Source organism: Hevea brasiliensis, chromosome 8, assembly GCF_030052815.1.
Source record: "Hevea brasiliensis isolate MT/VB/25A 57/8 chromosome 8, ASM3005281v1, whole genome shotgun sequence".
NCBI lineage: Eukaryota > Viridiplantae > Streptophyta > Magnoliopsida > Malpighiales > Euphorbiaceae > Hevea > Hevea brasiliensis.
This window is the reverse complement of record NC_079500.1, coordinates 3,912,169-3,934,756: the sequence shown is the minus strand read 5'-3', so window position 1 is coordinate 3,934,756 and position 22,588 is coordinate 3,912,169. Positions and strand designations below refer to the sequence as shown.

General features: G+C 34.9%; 1 protein-coding gene and 1 non-coding gene across 2 annotated transcripts; one reads left to right on the top strand and one right to left on the bottom strand.

Annotated features, from left to right (window-relative positions):
• Window positions 1-8,079: 8,079 nt before the first annotated feature.
• Window positions 8,080-8,186, bottom strand: LOC131182565 (small nucleolar RNA R71). The gene has a single exon (XR_009150829.1). It is a non-coding gene; the product is annotated as a small nucleolar RNA R71 (small nucleolar RNA).
• Window positions 8,187-19,367: 11,181 nt separating this feature from the next.
• On the top strand, window positions 19,368-20,579 carry LOC131182429 (F-box protein CPR1-like). The gene has a single exon (XM_058151981.1). The coding sequence runs from the start codon at window positions 19,371-19,373 to the stop codon at window positions 20,577-20,579; it is 1,209 nt and encodes a 402-aa protein (XP_058007964.1). The 5' UTR covers window positions 19,368-19,370.
• Window positions 20,580-22,588: the final 2,009 nt, after the last annotated feature.

Sequence of the window (22,588 nt, the reverse complement as noted above, 5' to 3'; positions counted from 1 at the left end):
CTAAGGAGGAAGAATACTCAAAGACATCTCAAGACAAATCCAAGATGAGAAAGAACAAGATTATGTAAGCCAAGACTCAAAGTAAAGGTATGAAAGTCATAGAGTTAGAAATTGAGTCTTAAGACTTGTGTAAAAAGAATAGATGAAAGTTTAGTCGAATGGAGCTCAAAAATAAAATTTTATCTTTTAATTATTTTATAAATTTTTCTCTCATCATGACCTTGGATATTACTATTGGAGTATATATATATTTTTCTTAAGGTCTAAAATCATTTGTTTAAGATTACAATTTGAAACAGGCATCTGGTAAATTAGTTTGCTAACTTGTTTGCTAAAATATTAGTTTGCTAATGTGTTTGCTAAAACATTAGTTTATTAACTAGTTTACTACTGTTGTCAAAATTTCATTAGTTTGCTAAATGATCAGAGTTGCTTATCTTCGCACAAAAAGACAAAATAACGACTATTTCGCCTAGAACAGAGTGTATAACGTTCCAAAAAGATTTCAAACGGTTTAAAATGATTTGGGACTATAAATACACTTTCTTTACTTCATTTTACACTTGATGAAAGCTTACATTTGAACTCCAACCTTGATTTTTTATTTATTACTTTCATTCAAGAGTTTTAAAGTCTTTGAGCTACCATTGGCAAATCAACTCATCTCTTCTTTATAGTTTGATTTGTATTGAGTAAGAGTGAGTGTTAAAACATTAAGTTGCATTTAAGAGAGGTTGTACAAGCACCTATTGAAGCTTAAGAGTGTGAGTGCTTGAGATAGCACTTGTCAAGGGTTCAAGCTACCTTGGTTAAAGCTTGGTGTTGAAAAGTTGTAATTGGTCTCTTGCCTTTAAAAGAGCAAATAGTGGAGAGAAGACTCAAAGAGGGTTCTTTGAGAGAGTAGATGTAGGCTAGTTAAGCCGAACCACTATAAAAATCATTGTGTTTGATCTCTCTAACCTTGACCTCCTTACTTTTGTGCAATTTAATTTTTATACATGATATTGAATGTTGATTGAATAGATTGAGTTGATATACTTGAGGATATATTGAGTAAGTTGAGAAATTAGTTGAATATTTTGTGATGCATGTTATGTTAAAAATTGCTATAAATATTGATTAAAGCTTGAATTGCAATTTAGGGACACATTATTTAAACACATATTACTTTCATTATATATAAAGGAGCATCTAGTTGAACAAAGCCGCAATTTTTTATTAGGCTACAAGCAAAGGCCGAAAAATTGTTAAAGTCCAATTCACCCCCCTTTTGGACTATTTTGGGACAATAGATTACTACTTTTAAATGATATTAAAAGCTTACAATAGATATGATAAAACAAGATAGGGTGCTCCGGCACCGAATGTGGCACTTCTTGCTCGGCTATATAGTGAATAGGTAAGGGGCGTCACATTAAGTCTCCAGGATTAATTATCAGCAGGGATGTGACATTTAATGAGTCAGCTTCATTGGATAGTCAGAGAGAGAAGTCAATAGCAGAATCAGATCATGGTGTCAGAGAACAAGTAGAGCTTGATATTGATATTTCAACAATTCAGTCCAGTGATTCAGAGGATGAGGTGCAAGATCCTGATCAATTACACTTGAGAAATGTCCATTTTACAACAAGGAAGATGTTGTTGAATTTTTGTCAAGAATTTGGAAATGTTTAAAAATTTTGTAGTAGAATTGATAATTAGAAACTATAAAGTAGAAATGTCAATTATAAGCGATTTGAGAGCTACGTGGACCTGATCCTTCATGTTAAAATGAAGGTACGTAGGCAACCTTCGGGTGTGGTCCAAAGTAGGTAAAATTTTATTCTCTTTGCTTTCAATGTCGGTCTTTCTAGTTTTCTAAATATTTGAATCTAAAATAATATTTGTAAGTATGATGTCTTAATATATAAATTGATTTATTAATATATTTAATTAGTCACTATAAAAAAATTATGTTTATATGAGGTATTTATTGTTAGTTGATCAGTTATTTATAGAAAACTATAGTTTAGTTTCAGGTTTCTCATGTTTTAATTAGGAGAATGGGTGTGAGACAACTTGTAGCATTTATCAGAACATAAAAAATAGAGATAGAATGAGAGAAGAAAAAAAAAAGTGTGGATACAGAGGGAAATAAACATGGAGGGAGAAAAACAAAGCAGGGTAACAAAAAAATGAAGAGAAGATCAGGACGATTTGAATAAATAAAAAAAAACAAAGGAGCTAAAGTTTTAATGGAACCATATTCAACAACCAAAGCAACCCTTCTGACGATTGTCTTTGCTCTTATGAAAATGGTGATCTCTTGGCGTTTTGGGCTCCTTTTCTTTTAGTGCTTCTTGGTGGCCTAGACACTATCACTGCTTTTTTCTGTTGAGGATGACCAATTGTGGCTTAGGCACTTGCTTGCATTCATAACCTAGGCTGTTGCTACTGGTTATGTGTTCATCAAAACACTTCCTAGAAATAGGGTTATGATCCCAACAGCTGTCACGACCTAGGGATGGGGTTGGGACATGCTCGTTCAACCAGCTATGCACTGGAGTGGACTTCATGTCCCACACCGAAAACAGGAAGGAAAGATTTGGGCCATATATGTGGCAGCCTTTCTTACCTGGTTAGCGCGCTTTTGGGAACGAAACCTCCCAAGGGACAAATCTGTGAAGCCCACAGGCCAAAGCGGACAAATACTAACTAGAGATGGATCGGGTTGTTATAATGTGGCATTAGAGCTGGACTCCCTCTAGTACGGTGTGTGGTGCGAGGACGCACCAAGCGGAAGCTGGTGGGCTTGTCACGACTTAGGGATGGGGTTGAGACGTGCTCGTTCAACTAGCTACGCACTGGAGTGGATTTCGTGTCCCACATCAGAAACGGGAAGGAAAGATTGGGGCCATATATGTGGGAGCCTTCCTCACCTGGTTAGCACGCTTTTGGGAACGAAACCTCCCAAGGGACAAATCCGTGAAGCCCACGGGCCAAAGCGGATAATATTAACTGAAGATGGATCGGGATGTTACAACCGCGCTCCTATTTCTAGCAGGGATAATCAAATTTGGAGCTCACTTCTTCTTTGTATTTTGCAAGAAAGGATAAATTCAGAGATTCCATGCTCAGAAATCCAGATCCTGGTGTCAATTATGCCAAGCTTTCGGAGGTACTTTCAGAGAAATCAGACGAAATCAGAAAAAAGAAATTATCTAAACATAAAGGAGAAACCGAGGTTACAGATATGCGTCAGGAAAAAAGAGGCGTAGATGATGTCAAACTGGTGGAGGAGGCTTACGAGTTTTTCAAAATCCTCAAGAGACTTATTGTTGATCTCATCCTCAGCTTCAAGGAGCGCGATGAGAGCCGAAACTTTTTCAATAGCATATCTACAGAAGATGCTTTCAAAGTAATGACAGGAGAGCTCAACTTCTAGAAGTTCTCTACATGAACGTAGTGATTGTTCACTCCAAGTGGGGTATGTTTTTCTACTTCATATCATTTAGTTCAGTCATGGTATCCATTACTATCTTCCATTTCCAAGTAAAAAAGTATGCTTTCAACAAGTTTGGTGTTAAACTTACTTATTCTCTGCTGTTTGGTGCCATAGGACTCGATATATTATCATTCTTCATGGCCATTTTCTCAAACTGGACAGTGGTGACTGTCCTGGAGGAATTCACTAGGCTTAGAGAAAGATCACCTCATTGAGCATTGAATCTCTTCAGAATATCACCTCAATGGGCATTGAGTCTCTTCAGAAACTTTCTCAGTCGAAAGAAATCAAAGAAGGTTGATCTTGAACCAGACAAACATACAACTTTGACTGTGGCCCTTTTTTTTTGCATGTGGTCTGAATCTGTGTCTGGCCATAACTTGATAAGATACTGTTTCAAAGAATGTCCAAGTAAGATCCATAATCTCAATCTATTAGAATTATGACTCAAAATCCTAGTAAGATTTGAAGAGACCTTTTCCTAATTTAAGTAGGAGAAATATTTCTCAATAGGATAGAGGAATATTTTTTATATAAAGTAGAACTCTTAGTTTAGTATTATTCCAAAATTGAGTGGGACTCCTAATCAGATTAAGATTGAGGGAATTATCACTATAAATAGGAGAATGGTGGAAATGATTATTTGGTTTTCAGCTCATGGAGTGAGGCTGTCGCCCATTGTAGAGAGAGGCCTTGCCAATTACTGAGGGTTTGGCTCTGCCCATTAATGAGGGGCACTTGCCCATTGCAGTAAAGAGAGGCTTCGGCCTAAGGTGGAGAAAGGACATAGAATTCAAGAGGGAGGAATTCTTATCCATTGATGAGAGGGCTCTAGCCCATATAGTTGAAGGCATCCTTTGTGGTGTAGTGTTGTAATAGTAAATATATTGGGTTATGTCTAGATGAGACTGAGAGGGACTAACTAATATATTTACTATAAGCAGTTTGATGTTATATAATTTCTTTTGGGTGTAATTGGGTTTATGGGTAGTATAGTTTTGAGCTTGTAATGATGATTTATTACTATTGATAGTGGAAGATGGCATGCCTGTTGATGTAGCCATATGTTGAGGGGGTGAACCACGTAAATATTTGTGTTTTGTGTATTTATTTTATTTATTTACAGTTTACACGCTTTTGTGGTGCACAACAAATTGGTCTTAGAGTATGGGAATGATATTGGTCAGTTTGGTTGAAGGTGGAGCTACTGCGACATGTAAAAGTCGCACATGCAATAATGGTGATGATGGAGAGTTGAAATTGAAGTGGAGCTCTTGATGCAGAATTGAGAAAATTGATTACGTGAAAATTTTTTGAAGAAAGAAGCAAGTTACACCTAAGATGAAGATTGGAGAGATTGATGATTTGAAGGGTTCAAGCTCAAGCATAGAGATGTGATGATTGAAGGCACCTAAGAATTTGAGGTATGCAATAGTTAATGGATTTTGAGTCAAGGTGAAGATTGTTAGAATTATGACTCAAAATCCTAGTAACATTTGAAGAGACCTTTTCCTAATTTGAGTAGGAGAAATATTAATAGTGGAATTTTTTCTATATAAAGTAGAACTCTTATTTTAGTGTTATTCCTAAATTAAGTGGGACTTCAATCAGATTAGGATTGAGGGAATTAACACTGTAAACAGGAGAATGGTGGAAAGGGTTATTTCGCTTTCAGCTCATGGAGTGATGCTATCGCTCATTGTAGATAGGGGTCTTGCTAATTACTGAGGATTTAGCTCTGCCCATTGATGAGGGGCACTTGCCCATTGCAGTGAAGAGAGGCTTCGGCCTAAGGTGGAGAAAGGACATAGAATTCAAAAGGAAGAGATTCTTGTCCATTGATGAGAGGGCTCTAGCCTATATAGTTGAAGGTACCATTTGTGGTGTAATATTATAATAGTAAATATATTGAGTTATGTGTAGAGAAGACTGAGATGGACTAATTAATATATTTACTATAAGCAGTTTGATATTGTATGATTTCTTTTGGGTGTAATTGAGTTTATGGGTAGTATAATTTTAAGCTTGTAATGATGATTTATTACTATTGATAGTGGAAGATGGCATGTCCGTTGATGTAGCTCTATGTTGAGGGAATGAACCACGTAAATATTAGTGTTTTGTGTATTTATTTTATTTCTTTGCAGTTTTCACACTTCCGCGTTGCACAACACAATCATTCCTATTCGGGAATTGATAAAAGTTTTCATTAATGTGGCATCACCAACAATTTCTGTCAGTGCATGATACATGCATTTTGCATAGTCATTTAGGTTTAATTTCATGGTCATTTTATTTGATTATTAGTCACTTTTAGCTAATTTCATTAGTTATTTAGATAGTTTTTCATACTTGTCAATTTTTGGATTAACTTGTAATTTTACCTTGTTTTGTAGGAAAAATGGTGTTTTTGAGGGACTAAAAAGAAATTTTTCCATTGAGGAGTGATTTCTACAGTCAAAGATGTCAAAAACAAGTTTCAAAGTTGAAATATGCATTGGCCAAATTGCGCATAACTTGCCGCATAAGTTATGCAGTTCTGCACAGAGAGAAGAAACAATTTCCCAAACCTGTCGAAATCTACATAAGTTGCCGCATAACTTATACAGATTCGTGCCTTGCTTATGCGACCTCACGAAAAACTGCATAACTTATGCAGTCTTGCATCCTGCTCATGCAGCTTCGCACAGAGCCCAGAACTAAAATCGCATAAGGGATCTGCATAACTTATGCACCCACTTATGCGATTTCATAAAGTCTTCATAATGAGTCGTGTAAGATTCCCTCAGAAAAACACACCTCAAACACACCATTTTAGGGCTACTTGTCAGAGAAAAAGATATAAATAGGCCCTTATCCCATTTTAGAAAAGGGGAGGAAAAACAGAAAAGGAAGGAGCAGTAGCTGAAGAGTCAAAAAAGGAGCAAAAACGTCACCCCCTCCATTTCCAGACAGATTTGGAGTTTTCTTTTCTTTCTTACATATTTCCTACCTTTCTTGTATTGGGTTTCTTAGTTCTTAGCTTAGATTAAAGACTTATTTCCATATTAACTTAGAATTTCTTGTAAATATTATGGATAGTGAGTAGTTTTCATTAGATTCTGGAGTTGGGATGTAATATTTGAGATATTTTGTGGGTTTTGATTGGGTAATTCATATTTTGTGGTTTTAATGAGTTTTATTCATTTCTTGTGTGCTCAATGACATGCTTAGTGTATGATTCCATTAAGTGTTGTTCTTAATCCATGGTTGAAGCACCGAAAGGAGAAAGCCTTGTGATAGATAATCAAGAAATTGGACTTAATTAACTTAGATCTAGAAATAGACTAAGGATTAAGAGGATTTACAGATTAATTAAGAAACTTAATGGATCTTGATTAACTTTAACTTCACGAAAGTAGGATTAGATTGATTAAGGCACTCTTTGTCCCACTCGAAAGGTTATTCAAAGGATTTAAGAATTGATCTCCTTAAAACCCGTAAGTTCTACAAGATTGGATAACCAATTTAAAAATCCCAAAATAGATTGAATATAAATTCCCGAACTCCGGAATCGCCTTTTTATCATTGTTAATTTCTAATTGAATTTAATTACTTGCCATTTTAAATCTTGCCATATTTCAATTTGCTTATTTTAATTTGATGCAAATTTAGTTAAATCATTACATTGTTGAATAGATTGTTAATTTTACGCACATAGAATTCACACTTCAATATCTATCAATTTATTACTTTAATTTCAAAAATAGTTCAAATTAATCAGAATTTTTATATTAAAAATTCAATCATTAACACAACTTCTTATGGGAACGATATCTTTTCTATATTACTTGTACGACCCGTGCACTTGCGGTTGGGACACATCAAGTTTTTGGCGCTGTTGCCAGGGAGTTGTTTGTTTAAGATTGAATTTTTGATTATTTTAGTTGTTTATAGTTTTATCTTTGTTATCTTTTCATTTTGTGTTTGTTCTTTTTAGGTACTCTTAATCTTTTATGAGAAGAGCTAGAAGCACAAGTGACACATCCTTATTGTTTAATCCTGAAATTGAGAAATTTTGTAGAGCCAATAAGAAAGAAACCAAAAAAAGGAAAGAAGCCTTGAGAGAAACTGAAATTGAAGCAGACATGACTGATGAAAGAATTAGAGTTGGTGGTGGTAATGCTGGAAATGATCGAAACAATGAAAATGCAGCCCAACGTGAAGAGGTTGTAAATGCCAATGTGCCTAGGGGAAGTATGATGGATCATGCTTTTCCTCGTTTTGATGATTTGAGAGAGAGTATAGCAAGACCAAGAATTGATGCAAATAGCTACAAGATGGATTTTGGGGTTCTTCAAATGATTCAAAATTTCCAATTTGGGGGACATCCTTCTGAAAATTCACACACACATCTAAAGAAGTTTGCTATGATTTATGATATGCAAAAACAACCTGGAGTATCTGATGATACAGCAAAATTGAAGCTATTCCCATTCTCTTTGAAAGATAGAGCATTGGATTGACTTGATTCTTTAACTCACAATTCCATTACAAATTGGGAGCAACTCACTGATGTATTTTTTGCACAATATTTTCCACCTGAAAAAACTCAAGAATTGAGGAATCAAATGACAGCTTTTAGACCAAGAGAAGATGAAACTCTCTATGAATCATGGATGAGATGGAAGGAATTAGAGAGACAATGCCCACATCATGCCATTCCAAAATGGATGATAAACCAGAATTTTTACACCAATGTTACTCCTGCAATTAGAGGGATTATTGATGCTTAAACAGGAGAAGAATTTATTATGAAGCATGAAGATGAAGCTTATGAGCTATTGGAGAAAATTGCAAAGAATACTCATCTTTAGAGTAGTCCAAGAGGACTAGCTCCAACTCAAAAGAGGCAAGCTGCTAGAATGTATGACCTTGATCCATTCAACATGATTAATGCAAAGTTTGATGCACTTACAAATGTTTTGGCTAAGAAGATGGAAGATTTAAGTATGTTGGTTAGTTCATCATCATCATCTGGAAGTTCACAACAAGTTGCTTATGCAGAAGGAACTACCAGCTGTATAGTAGACTATGGAGAGCAAGTTGCATATGTTGGTAATTATGGAAACAAACAAATGGGGAATCCTTACTCTCAAACTTATAATCCAACTTGGAGGAATCATCCCAACTTTTTATGGGGAAATTAGCAAAGTCAAGTCCCAAATCAGAATCTTCAGTCACAACAGCAACAAGGAATTCCATATCAGCAAAATAGGCAACCATTGCCTAATTTTTAGCAGAGAAATATGAATCCTCCACCAAAATAGCAAGAACAAAGTTTCACTACAGAAGCTTTATTACAACAGATTCTTGCTAACCAAACTAAGCATGATGAGGAGATGAGAGAGATGAAAGCAAGGCTAGAACAGATGCAAACACATAACAGAATGTTGAAAAATCAGATTGCACAACAAGCATCTTCCTCAGGTACCAAGTCTTTTGGAAAACTTCCAAGTCAACCGGAAAACCCAAGAGAGTAGTGTCAAGCTATTACTTTAAGTAAATAATGAGAAGAGTGAAAAAAATGAGAAAAGTGAAAATAGTGAGAAGAGAGAAAATGAGAAAGAAATTGATGAGAGTGAAAAACAAGAAAGTGAGAAAGAAAGTGCAGAAAAATGTAAAGAGAAAATTGAAGAGAAGGAAGAGAAGTATATACCTCCAGAGCCTTACAAACCACAACTTCCCTTTCCACAAAGATTTCAAAAAGCCAAGCTTGATAAGCAATTTGGAAAGTTCTTAGAGGTTTTGAAGAAGCTATACATAAATGTGCCTTTTATTGATGCTCTTTCACAAATGCCCTCTTATGCAAAATTCTTAAAAGAAATTCTCTCAAACAAGAGGAAACTTGAAGACCATGAAACTATAGCCTTAACTGAGGAATGCAGTGCTATCCTCCAAAGGAAACTTCCTCCAAAGCTCAAGGATCCAGGGAGTTTTTCAATTCTATGCCACATTGGGGAATCATATTCTACAAAAGCTTTATGTGATTTAGGGGCTAGTGTTAGCCTTATGCCCCTCTCCATTTATGAGAAGCTCAATATGGGAGATCTTAAGCCAACCCACATTTCTCTTCAGTTGGCAGACAGATCAATTAAGTATCCAGAAGGGATCTTGGAGAATATACCACTGAAGGTTGGAAAATTTTACATCCCAGTTGACTTTGTCATTTTGGACATGGAAGAGGATTTTCATATGCCAATCATTTTGGGGAGGCCTTTCCTAGCTACAGCTGGTGCTTTGATTGACATGAAAGGTGAAAAGCTTACTCTCAGAGTCGGAGAGGATCATTTAGTCTTCAACATTGGCAATGATAAGAAGAAGCAACATGAAGATGTAGACTCTTGTTTGAGAATTGATATATTTGATGAGTTAGTAAAAGAGCACTTTAGAAAGAGCTATCCGAAGGCTTCTCTTGAAAGTTGTCTTATCCATGAAGGGAGTATCAATGATGAAAATCCAAAAGAGGCTGCATTTGCACAACATTTGAATAGTAATCCACCTTATCCTATGGCACCAATCTTTCAAGTTGAGCAAGTGGAGAAAAGTGAAGTAAAACAACCATCTCTCAAAGAAAAAGATGCACCAAAGGTTGTCAAGAAAGAAATGGTCGGATTTTTAGACAAAGCAACAAGGATCTTCTCATGTGATGGAAAGAAAATGAAGTATAGATTCATTGAAGCACCTATTGGAAACAGAGGCAATAAATTCCAATTTCAGCCATCATGAAATGACAATAGTCTAGCTAAGGACTATAAATTAGCGCTCTTGGGAGGTACCCCAAGTTCTTTATTTTGTTTTTGTTGATTTACTTTTATTTGCATTACTTTTGTTTTTGTCTTAAATCTCCCCAAATTCAAATTTTGACATTGTTGAATTTTGTCTTTTGTAGATGTATTTCAATGGATGAAGGTTGTTGCACTGCTAAGGAATAACTCTTAATATGATATTTTATCCTTTAACTCTCCCAAGATTGGTTTACTTTCATTGCATAATCTGTGCAGGACTCCTTCTTGGCTTATGCAGAGAAATAAAGTTTTCAGCAAAAAGGGGTCTGCAGCATATGGTGCTTGCTTCCTTGTTGAGGTTGGGGGTGTAACTTTTAAGTATTTGTGCTTATCATGTTAATATGATGGTAAGTGGGTCATTTTAGTAGTTTTGAGCTTATTTGGGTTGTGTGATTCAATGTGCACATGCTGCATTTTCTTGGCATAACTTGGAGAGTCCATTTTCTTTTGTAGATAAATGTAACTTTGTGCAGATTTTTATTGAGCTTTAATGAGCTAAATGTTAATTTGCAGAGTTTGAGTTGAAATGGCATAATTCACAAATGCCTCTTATGCAGAACTTACCTCTACAAGCTTGTATGGTACAATTGTGATGGATTTTGTATATATATTGATGTGTTTTTGGTGATAATTTCTCATGATTTATGCTTCATAGGATTACATTTCTTCATTCTAGTGTGTTTTTCAAACTTGCAAAATATTTTCAATTGTAATCTCAATCTTGTTGGAATGTGCATAAGTAACTGCATAACTTATGCAGCTTTCAGACCACAATTTTTGCCATTTTTCATCTCTGCTGAATCTACATAAGGATGTGCATAACTTATGCAATTCTGCACTGCAACAATTTTTGCCATTTTTCATCTCTGCCGAAACTTGCATAAGGATGTGCATAACTTATACACTCTTGCATAACTTCAAATCTTGCATTTTCATTTCTGCCGAAATCTGCATGACCAAGTGCATAAGTTATGCACTTTTGCATAACCACATTTTCTCGGATTCCATTTTCTGCCGAAACTTGCATAAGGGAGTGCATAAGTCATGCACTTTTGCACGACCAATTTTTCACACTTCTATTTTCTGCCAAAACTTGCATAAGGGAGTGCACAAGTCATGCACTTTTGCACGACCAATTTTTCAGACTCTTATTTTCTGCCGAAACTTGTATAAGGGAGTGCATAAGTCATGCACTTTTGTACAACAAATTTTTCACACTTCTATTTTCTGCCGAAACCTATATAAGAGAGTGCATAACTTATGCACACCCATTCTCCCCTTATGCAGAAAATCACATATCCTGTGCAAATAAAAAATTTTCAGCACCCCACTTTCCCACCTCCCATTTCCCGTCGTTCCTGTTCACAACCTCCCCCCAGCTCGTTTTTCTCGGCATTAATCCTTCTCCCCACGCCTCTTTTCACCGATCGATGCCCTCACTTCCCTTTACCCCTTTCACTTTCTTCTTCCCTACTCCATTCCCACCATTGACGACAACCACCATGGAATCACCTCCCCCTTCCCCTCAAGGCTCTCCTCTCCAAGTCACGCTCCTAGCAATGCAGGCCCCCAATCCCGATTCTCCTCCACAACAAACCTCTCCACCTCTTCCTACATCCACCTATAAGAGGAGAATCCGGTCGAAATCAACCCGACCCATGGCCTTTGCACCTCCTCTCACAAAACGCAAAGACCCACCTGCTACTCCACTTTCAGAGCCTACACCCAAAAACCCCAAAACTTTAGCTTCCACACGACAGGTGGTTGGCGTTTCTACCTCTACCCCACAAGCCAAATCACCCTCCTCTAGCAAGAAGCAACATTCAACAGTGGCATCACAGGTATCCAAACTACCTTGGCCCCTTCCTGATGCAACCCATAAGGCAACTTTTAAGAGTCTAAAGGACAGGAAAGTGCAACCCACTAGGTACATTTCTGCAGATGCCCTCCAATTAGTTGGTTTATTTGATAATGTTATTGCCTACCTTGATGGTTTAGGTTGGATGGAATTTGTGCATAAACAAGAACTAGTTTATCCAGCTCTAGTTTTGGAATTTATTTCCTCTTTTTCTGCTACCCTGAAATTGCATGAGATAGACTACAAGCCAACTATGAAATTTAGGTGTTTGGGGCAAAATAGAGAGCTATCATTAGACCAATTTCATAGTATTTTTGGGTTTACAATTGATGGATTGTTTAGGGTACCATATACAGGCATAGAGGTAGCAAATAAAGGTGTTTGGAATGCTGTTCAGTTTTGGAGGAGTATCACAAACCAACCTCAGGGTTTTTATGCTGGCAGATCCAAGACCTCCCAAATAATAGACCCTGTACTTAGATTTATCCATAGGCTTATTACTAGCACTATCTTAGGCCGAGGGACTAGTTCTGGTGCTGTTGGAAAATCTGACTTGTTCATGCTATGGTGTGCTTTTCACAAAGTCAAAATATCTCCTGGTTACTTCTTCTATGAGCATGTGTTACATATTGCTACCAAATCTGTAGGTGATATAGTCATGGGTGGGTTCATAACTGTTATAGCTAAGCATTTTGGTTTTGATCCGGAAGAGCATCCTCTACCAGCACTTTCAGACACTCTATATTTTGATGCTACTCACTTATCCAAAACTGAATTCAGTTTGCCACCATCTGACACTTTAACCAAAGATGGCAGATACATGACCCATTGCACAACCAGAGGCACAATCTGTCACCACCCAACAAAGATTCTACCGAACTGCACCACCTACTCGATGCGCACAGATACCCTAGCAGACCGCATGCCAACACCATCTGCAGCTGGACCCTCTTCATCCACAGCACCTCCTCCCTTCAACACTAAAGCCTTATTCACCTATCTTGAGGGGCTTAGTGATGATGTATATTTTGTGGATAGGAAGCTTGAAACTGGTCTTGATACCCTCAAGGATCGTCATGATCAACTCTTTGATTTTGTTATGGAAACCAGAGATAAGCAGAAAGAGTTAAAAGAGATGATGAAGCAGTTCATGGCTTTTCTGGGAATGCCACCTCCACCTCCATCACCTCCTCCAGAACCACCCCTTCGGCAGCAGCCAACTCCATCCAGTCCTTTAGCAGTACCTTTAGACAAGGGCAAAACCATAGAATTAGATTAGTTTTTATTTTGCTTTTGTTAAACTTCTAGGAGTTTTTCTTTTTGGATGTGCTGAAATAATTTTAGTTTGTCTTGAATTCTGTTTTCTTGAAGTTCTATTAGATGGCTATTCTATTAGTTTTTTTTTTATTGATTCTCATTGCCTTTACTGCCCTTTTGTGCATACTTGTCAATACACTGTATATATTTACATACCTCTACTGGTGTTTGCATATTTTTTCTTGCTATATCATTATGCAGCAACTTTTCAATATACTGCACAGGCTGTGAAACTTCTTATGCAAATGTTCTGCATAGCCTGTGCAGTCCCTTATGCAACTCATGCCATACTGCACAGCTTATGCACTCTCCTTATGCACCTGTTCTGTACAGCATTTATTCTGCATAACTTGTGCAGCTTTCTTATGCATCACTATCATCTCTTGAATTCACATATGCTCTATACCAGGTAACTCTTTCTTTTTGCTCTTAAATTTAACTATTCCTGGTTATTCCCCTTTGCTTTGAGTTTTGATACTGCACTGCTTTAGACATTGAGGACAATGTCCAATTTTGAGTTTGGGGGTGTGCATTTTGATTTTTGCTACATTTTTCACATTTTGAGTATAGGAATATCTCATCCCATTCCACTTACATATATATTGTAAATATTTTACATATACATCCATACATACATATACATAACACATTTACACACACATTATACATCACTTAGAAATTGTACACATTGCACACAAATAGATTTCCTCCATTTAGTTAATGCATTGCTCTTTTTTAGGAATCATGCATCATGAAATAAAATCTTTTGCCAAATCCCTTGAGTATTGAAAAGTTGCTTATGAGAGTGATTTCACTTACCTTTAGTTGGGTTTGTGGATTGAAAGTTTCCTAAGAGGTGCAAAGTTTTGAAGTATTTATCCCTTGCCTATATCTTCTTAGCCAAAAAGCCACCCAACTAATCCTTTAGAGATTGGAGTGTTTAGAGGGAGTTATTGGATATAAGGTAGTCAAATGATGTCTCACCAATCCTAGAACAAATTTTTTAAACCTTTCAAGGCGAAATACTAGCTTATACTTGAAAAGAGAGATCATTAGGCATTCTTTGATTTAAACCTTCTCATTTTAAACCTTTGGCCTTTTTCCTAATTAAAATTAACCCTTGCAAACCCCTTTGAGCCTTTTTATTCCTAATTTTTCTTGAAACCCTTATTGCTACCTAGCCAATGAACCAAACACTCCAACGCTTTTCATGAGGATAATTGAATATTAAGTACACTTTATACTCTGATAAAAAAAATAAAAAAAAAGAGAAAAAAAAAGAAAAAAAAATATATTAATGAAAGTGAGAAGAAATGCTTGTCATCTTGTAAAAGTGCTAGTATATGTGCTTTTCACTATTGTCATTCAAATTGAAAGAAATCCACCTAAAGTAATCAAAGGAAATGAGTTTGGGGGCGATATTTTTAGGGACAATCATCAAGAGAAAATACAAGATACAAGTTTAAAGTATCAAAGTATTCCTCCATTTTTATGTATTTTGTAAAATATGCTAGCACTTGACAATTTTCATTGTGTATTTCTCTCCTCCATATATATATATATATATATATAAAGAAGAAAAAAATAATAAAATAAGAAGTGTACCTTATGTTTTCAAGATTGAAATATTCTCATGCTTTAAATCCTTTTCTCCTTTTTCTTCTTAGCCTCATTTTGAACCTCATGGCCCCATTACATCCCTAAAAGACCTTTGATCTCTTGATAGTACTTGCTACATTAGTGGAGATAGGAGTAGAGAATTTGCCTATGGGATTGAAAAATTATCCATTCATTCATTCAATTCCATCATTCTATATAGAGACACTTTGACTATTGATTGTTCTAGAATTCCTTTTGAGCATGACTCTCTCTTTTGATTGGTTGGTTTGGGAATTTTGGATGATATTTGACTTGATGGCTAAGCGGTGAAAGTTTGGATAAGCATTAAATTCTTTGCATTTTTGAAAGGATGGGTATATGGATTGTTGGTATGGCTAAAGGTATGTTAAGTTACTTTAATAAGCAATTTTCATAGCTTTTTGGATAAGGCACCCCTAAAATTGCATTATATTTTAAAGTTTGCTTGAGGACAAGCAAAAACTTGAGTTTGGGGGTATTTGATTCATGCATTTTGCATAGTCATTTAGGTTTAATTTCATGGCCATTTTATTTGATTATTAGTCACTTTTAGCTAATTTCATTAGTTATTTAGATAGTTTTTCATAATTGTCAATTTTTGGATTAATTTGTAATTTTACTTTGTTTTGTAGGAAAAATGGTGTTTTTTAGGGACTAAAAAGAAATTTTGCCATTGAGGAGTGATTTCTACAGCCAAAGATGTCAAAAACAAGTTTCAAAGTTGAAGTATGCATTGGCCAAATTGCGCATAACTTGTCGCTTAAGTTGTGCAGTTATGCATAGGGAGAAGAAACAATTTCCCAAACCTGCCGAAATCTGCATAAGTTGCCGCATAACTTATGCAGATTCGTGCCTTGCTTATGCGACCTCACGGAAAACTGTATAACTTATGCAGTCTTGCACCCTGCTCATGCAGCCATACGAAGAGCCCAAGAACCAGTGAAGCGCATAAGGGACTGCATAACTTATGCAGTCCACTTATGCAGTTCCATAAAGTCTTCATAATGAGCTGGCAGAAGATTCTCTCAGAAAAACACACCTCAAACACACCATTTTAGGGCTACTTGTTAGAGAAAAAGATATAAATAGGCCCTTATCCCATTTTAGAAAAAATAGAAAAGGAAAGAGCAGCAGCTGAAGAGTTAAAAAAAGGAGCAAAAACGTCACCCCCTCCATTTCCAGACAGATTTGGAGTTTTTTTTCCTTTCTTACATATTTCCTACCTTTCTTGTATTGAGTTTCTTAGTTCTTAGCTTAGATTAAAGACTTATTTTCATATTAACTCAGAATTTCTTGTAAATATTATGGATAGTGAGTAGTTTTCATTAAATTCTGGAGTTGGGATGTAATATTTGAGATATTTTGTGGGTTTTGATTGGGTAATCCATATTTTGTGGTTTTAATGAGTTTTATTCATTTCTTGTGTGCTCAATGACATGCTTAGTGTAGGATTCCATTAAGTGTTGTTCTTAATCCATGGTTGAAGCACCGAAAGGAGAAAGCCTTGTGATAGATAATCAAGAAATTGGACTTAATTAACTTAGATCTAGAAATAGACTAAGGATTAAGAGGATTTACAGATTAATTAAGGAACTTAATGGGTCTTGATTAACTTTAACTCCACGAAAGTAGGATTAGATTGATTAAGGCACTCTTTGTCCCACTCGAAAGGGTATTCAAAGGATTTAAGAATTAATCTCTTTAAAACCCGTAAGTTCCACAAGATTGGATAACCAATTTAAAAATCTCAAAATAGCTTGAATATAAATTCCCAAACTCCGGAATCGCTTTTTTATTATTGTTAATTTCTAATTGAATTTAATTACTTGCCATTTTAAATCTTGCCATATTTCAATTTGCTTATTTTAATTTGATGCAAATTTAGTTAAATCATTACATTGTTGAATAAATTGTTAATTTTACGCACATAGAATTCAGACTTCAATATCTATCAATTTATTACTTTAATTTAAAAAATAGTTCAAATTAATCAGAATTTTTATATCAAAAATTCAATCATTAACACAACTCATCGTGGGAATGATATATTTTCTATATTACTTGTACGACTCGTGCATTTGCGGTTGGGACACATCAGTGCATAAAGACTACCTAAAAAGTTCACTCGGTTTTCGTGCATTGATAAAGCCATCCTGTGCCTGAATGCTTTCAAGGATCGACTCATTGATCGTGTGGGCCTCAAGGATTTTCTGGATGAGATAAGATATGTTTCCAGCGAGTCACTGACAATGGAGCTCTGGGAATATATTTTCGGCGAGCTGCAAAAGAGATCTCGGTTGATAGATGATGCAGAAAATATCAGGAAAATATGTTCGGCTAGAGGTGGCTGGGTTCTTCAAAATAATGGTTTGGATAAACAAAGGAGTGACGAGTTAATAGCTTATGTTCTTGCTGTCCCTTACGACGAGAGCATCCTGATTTGGCACATTGCAACTGAGCTCTTGATCAATGATAAAAAGGAGAGAGAAGAGTAATGAAAAAGAATTCAGTAAAATTTTGTCAGATTACATGCTGTATCTTCTAGTTATGCAGTCGACGATGATGGCTACTGTGGCAGGAATTTGTAAGGTAAGGTTTAAAGATACCTGTGCTGATGCTGAAAGAATTTTTAGAAAGAGAGGCATAAGATCATATTAACTAAAGAAAGCATGTCAAATGATTCTTGAAGTGAATACAGAGTTTAAGCCAACAGAAGTGAAGTGAAGGGAGATGGAAGCAAATCTGTATTGTTCACTGCAAGTATGTTAACCAAAGAGCTGAAAAAATTGAAAGACCAGAAATGGAAGATACTAAGCAGTGTGTGGGTGGGGATGATGTCATATGCTGCAAATCATTGCACTGCAACATCCCATGATCGACAATTAACCAAAGGTGGAGAACTTGTTACTTTTGTTTGGCCATTGATGGCTCATTTTGGCATTGGAAATCAATTCCAAGGTAACGTAAGCTTACTGCGTCTTTAAGGACAAATATAATCATAGCGTTGCCGTTGGGTTAGTAGTGATCCAAAAGACAAGCAAGTTGTATCAATTATCTGGGATTTTAATTAATGAAATTTGATGTTTTATTATTATTTTTTTCTATTTTATTCTTGTTTCTTAGTATGTGAAATTTGAACTCTATGGATTGAGAAAAATCAATGGAAAGTAAAAGAAAATAAATCTAATTTCTCCCATCTTATTTTTCTTATTCAATTTTTTTTCATAAGGGAAAAGAACTAAATTCCATTATATTTTTAAAATCAATAAAAGAAATTTGAAAATATAATCAAATTAAAAGGATGAGACTGAAATGTCCAATTGGTTGAACTGGATGGGCTTGCGACTTCCCAGCAACCTCTTATCTGAGGTCCAGTATTTTTTTTCAAAGCCAGTAGATCCACGGCTCAATAAAACAGGGCAGACGCAGCAAGAAGAGCCAATCCCATATAAACAAATTTAATTTATTAAAATTTTTTAAAGCAGCTAAACTTGTGTCGAACAATATATAATTTCTATAAGCTCAAGCTTGATTCTTTAGACAACGAGCTCTAAACTAGTTGAGTCAAATTGAATTTTTTATTAAATTAAATCTCAAGTAGTTAGACTCATTTAAGAATGAATTTTAAGTTTATAATTATAAAGTTCATACTAATTAATTATATTTGCTCTCATAAAAAAATATCTTAATTTTCATTAGAAAATAAATTTAAATTATAAATAATTATATTTAATAAATATATTTTATACATAATAATATCATAATTGTGAATAATACATATTTTTATATAAAATAATAAACATTTATAATATAATAAAATATAATAATTAATATAAATATTTTTACAAATAAATTTGTTAAATGAGCTGCTCGTAAGCTTTAATGTATCAAATATTATTAAGTTCAAGCTCAATTTATTTATTAAATGAGCTTAAAAATTAAGTTTAAATTCGATTTATTTTTTTAAATAAGCTAATTTTTATTTTGTCAAATATGGATGCTAATGGAAAGAATATGGATTTGAAGACCAAAAAAAGAAAGAGTAACTGCCTCTATTCCAGAATCTTCTGTTGTTTATATATAAAGAAACAGACGGCTGGTACCTAACTAGATTGCCAATTCGATAAACTGAATGAGCTTGCTACTTCTCAGCAACCTCTTATCTGAGGCCCAGTATTTTTTCAAAGCCAGTAGATCCATAGCTCAATAAAACAGAGCAAACGCAGCAAGAAGAACAAAAAGAAAAATGTCTGATCATCTTACTCAAGAATTGCTCGCAGAAATTTTGTCAAGATTGCCGGTGAAATCAATCCTCATATGCAGATGCGTTTCCAAGACTTGGTACTCTTTAATCACCAACCCTTCTTTCATAGACTACCACCTCAAGAAAACCGCTGCAAGAAACAGTGGCCTGCTTTTCTTTAGGTACAGCACCAGAGAACTTGTTTGGCCATTTAAAGAAAATGTGCGTTATTTGCTATACCCAGATGAGTCTTTCCCTGCAAACCCTGTTGAAGAACTTGATTGCCCATTTAAAGGCATAAAGCGTATGGTTAATATAGTGGGTTCTTGTAATGGGGTCTTTTGTCTATCTGATGATGTTTATGGCAAATACACTGAGAGAGCTGCTTTATGGAACCCTAGCGTTAGAAAGATTGTTAACATTCCTTGTCCAAATTTTACGTTTACCTCATATGGACCCTATATACCCTCACTTGGGTTTGGCTTTGATTCCACTACTGATGATTATAAGCTTGTGAGAATAGTGTACTCGCATTTTAACTTTGGTGAGATTCGGCCTTTGGTTGAGATTTACAGTTTGAGAAGTAGGGGTTGGAGAAAGGTTGATAATAATCTGAAATATGTCATCACTGCGCGCTCAACGTCTGCTTTTCTGAACGGAGCTTGTCATTGGGTTGCCAATAAGCTATTTTATGGGCCTGGTGTATGCGATGCGATTGTGTCGTTTTCCTTGGGAGAAGAGGCGTTTGGAGAAATGGAGGTACCAGATTGTTTGGTTAAGAAATACCAGTTTGTGGATGTTGCAGTTTTTGATGGATCACTTCTGCTGCTTGCATCTTTTAAACTGACTGGGGAAGGCTGTTTTACAGTTTGGATGATGAAAGAATATGGTGTTCCAGGATCTTGGACCAAACTTTTCAATATTCCTGATTTTAAATCACATTTGAAATGGATAAGAAAGTTAGTTGCATTTAGGCAAAGTGGTAAGTTTCTATTGGCAAAATTATTTGGACAGCTAGTTTTCTATGATCCAAAGACAGAAGAAATCTTTGATACAAAAATTTGGGGCGATGCACACTCCTTTTATTTGGATACTTTTGTGGAGAGTCTTGTTTTACTCAACGAAACAGATGAATTTAAAGAAGTGGAAGCTTCTGAGGATAATGGCGCAAGTGAAATCTTGGAGAAGGTTGCTTCTAGTTCTAATTCATAGATTGTAATTGATGAAGCAAATGGAGAATCAAAGGAAGAAGCACAGGGAGAGTCCATTTCTACACAATGAAGCAAATGGTCTTTTTGTGCTAGTTTCGACCAGAAGTAGCAGTATCGTACATATTTAGGTCCTAATAATTGCATGCATAGATACTTGCATATATGAATAAATGCGTCTCTCTGGGAAATTTTTGTTAAAGTTTTTACTAGTTAATAAATTTTAATACCAATCAAATTACTATAAAATCTCTATATTTTAGTAAAACTAATTAATTAGCCTATATCTTTTGAAAAGCATAATATTATAAAAAACTTATTTATAAATGAAAATGAAAAGCTGTGTGAAGACTAAATTTACATGTGTTCTTTTTTTTTTTTTAATTATTTAAGCATTTTCATTCAATTCTTTGGACATTTTTTTATACTTTTTCTATTGAGAAATAATTTTTCTATATTATTGCCTTTATTCCTTGGAGATCTAAGACAACTTATTAATCTTTTTACATATAAAGCTTGTAGCATTTATGAAAAGATGAAAAATAAAGATAAAATGAGAGAAAAAAAAAAGTGTGGTTGCAGAGAGAAATAAGCATGGAGGGAGAAAAATAAAGCAGAGATAAGAGAAAAAAAGAAGAGAAAATCTGAAAATTTTGAATATAAAGAAAAGGGAAGAGCTAAAGTTTTAATAGAACTAAATTACAAGATTAACTAATGTATTTTTTAAAATACCAGAACTTACTAAATATTTTCACCAAAATAGAGAAATTAAATAATAATTTCATTGGAATTAAAGTCCATTAACCAATGAAAAAAATTGATACATTGTGTAAATAGTTTAATTGACTAAAAATAAGAGGATGTTTATGTCACGACTAGATCCCATGGGCCGGACCGGCACTAGGATTTGTTCCAGCTTAAAGCCCCCGAGGCCCGTAGTAAGCCTTACTATTTCCAAATCCATAATTAAGGCCCAACATGTAAATAAAATTAAATAAAATAAAATATTTTTATTCGGGTCAACCCAACCCGATAACCATAAAAAACTGAAGTCAGGGGAGTCCCGCTCAACCCTGATACTATCACCTACAAATTGTTTAAATATTATACTAATCTTCATTTATTAATCTCAATAATTTAAATTAATACGATTTCTAACAATGTCCATACTACTACTAATACATGCGGAGTTATAGATTTTAATTTTAGAAAAATAATAAAACAATTAAATAACCGATGTTAAACCTGTAAGGAAGAAAGCATGTTACTCTATAAAAGAACTCCTCCTATAGCCTGAAAAATAGGTGAACAGAAGTGAGAATTTTTTATGTAAACTTTATCATATCTATTGTAAACTTTTGATGTCATTTAAAACATGTATTCAATGTGTAGAATTTTTTTTTTATGACTTATTTCTATGGAGACCCGGATAGAGCCTCCCTTATTTTATTAGCATCTGGCGGGATTCCACTAATCACTTGTTAATATGTCCATATTCATTTCACACATTTCCATATCATATTCTCTTGTATCATATCATTCACAACTATTTATGAGATCTCAAAATAAAGTATCATCTATTGCATTCATATGGAAATTCATAGATAATAAATTACAAGTTTTCATTTCAATCTCAAGTTTAATTATAAGTCTAAAATGAAATACATCATGACTAGACATAATGAACTAAAATACTAGTATATACATGGGCCCTACCAAAATGCAAAAAGACTGGTGAGGTGACTCTGGTCGATGGCAGATTTGATCGGAACTCTGTCCGAATACTACTATGGCGGCTGCTGATCTTCAGTACTTACGCGATGGAAAACCAACGCGCTAAGAATAATGCTTAGTGGTGCATAATTTATAATAACAATAATTAAACAATTGAATTAATATCTGTAAATCATGATTTCTGAGTCTTTTACATTTTTATTGCTCTTTGGAAACAATTAACATTATTATGATCTTTTCTGTTTACTTATTGTGTATTCAGTATTAATTAATTATTAT

Bases quoted from the DNA above. Each gene is read 5' to 3' on its own strand.
- LOC131182429 (XM_058151981.1), top strand. From the start codon at position 19,371: ATGTCTGATCATCTTACTCAAGAATTGCTCGCAGAAATTTTGTCAAGA.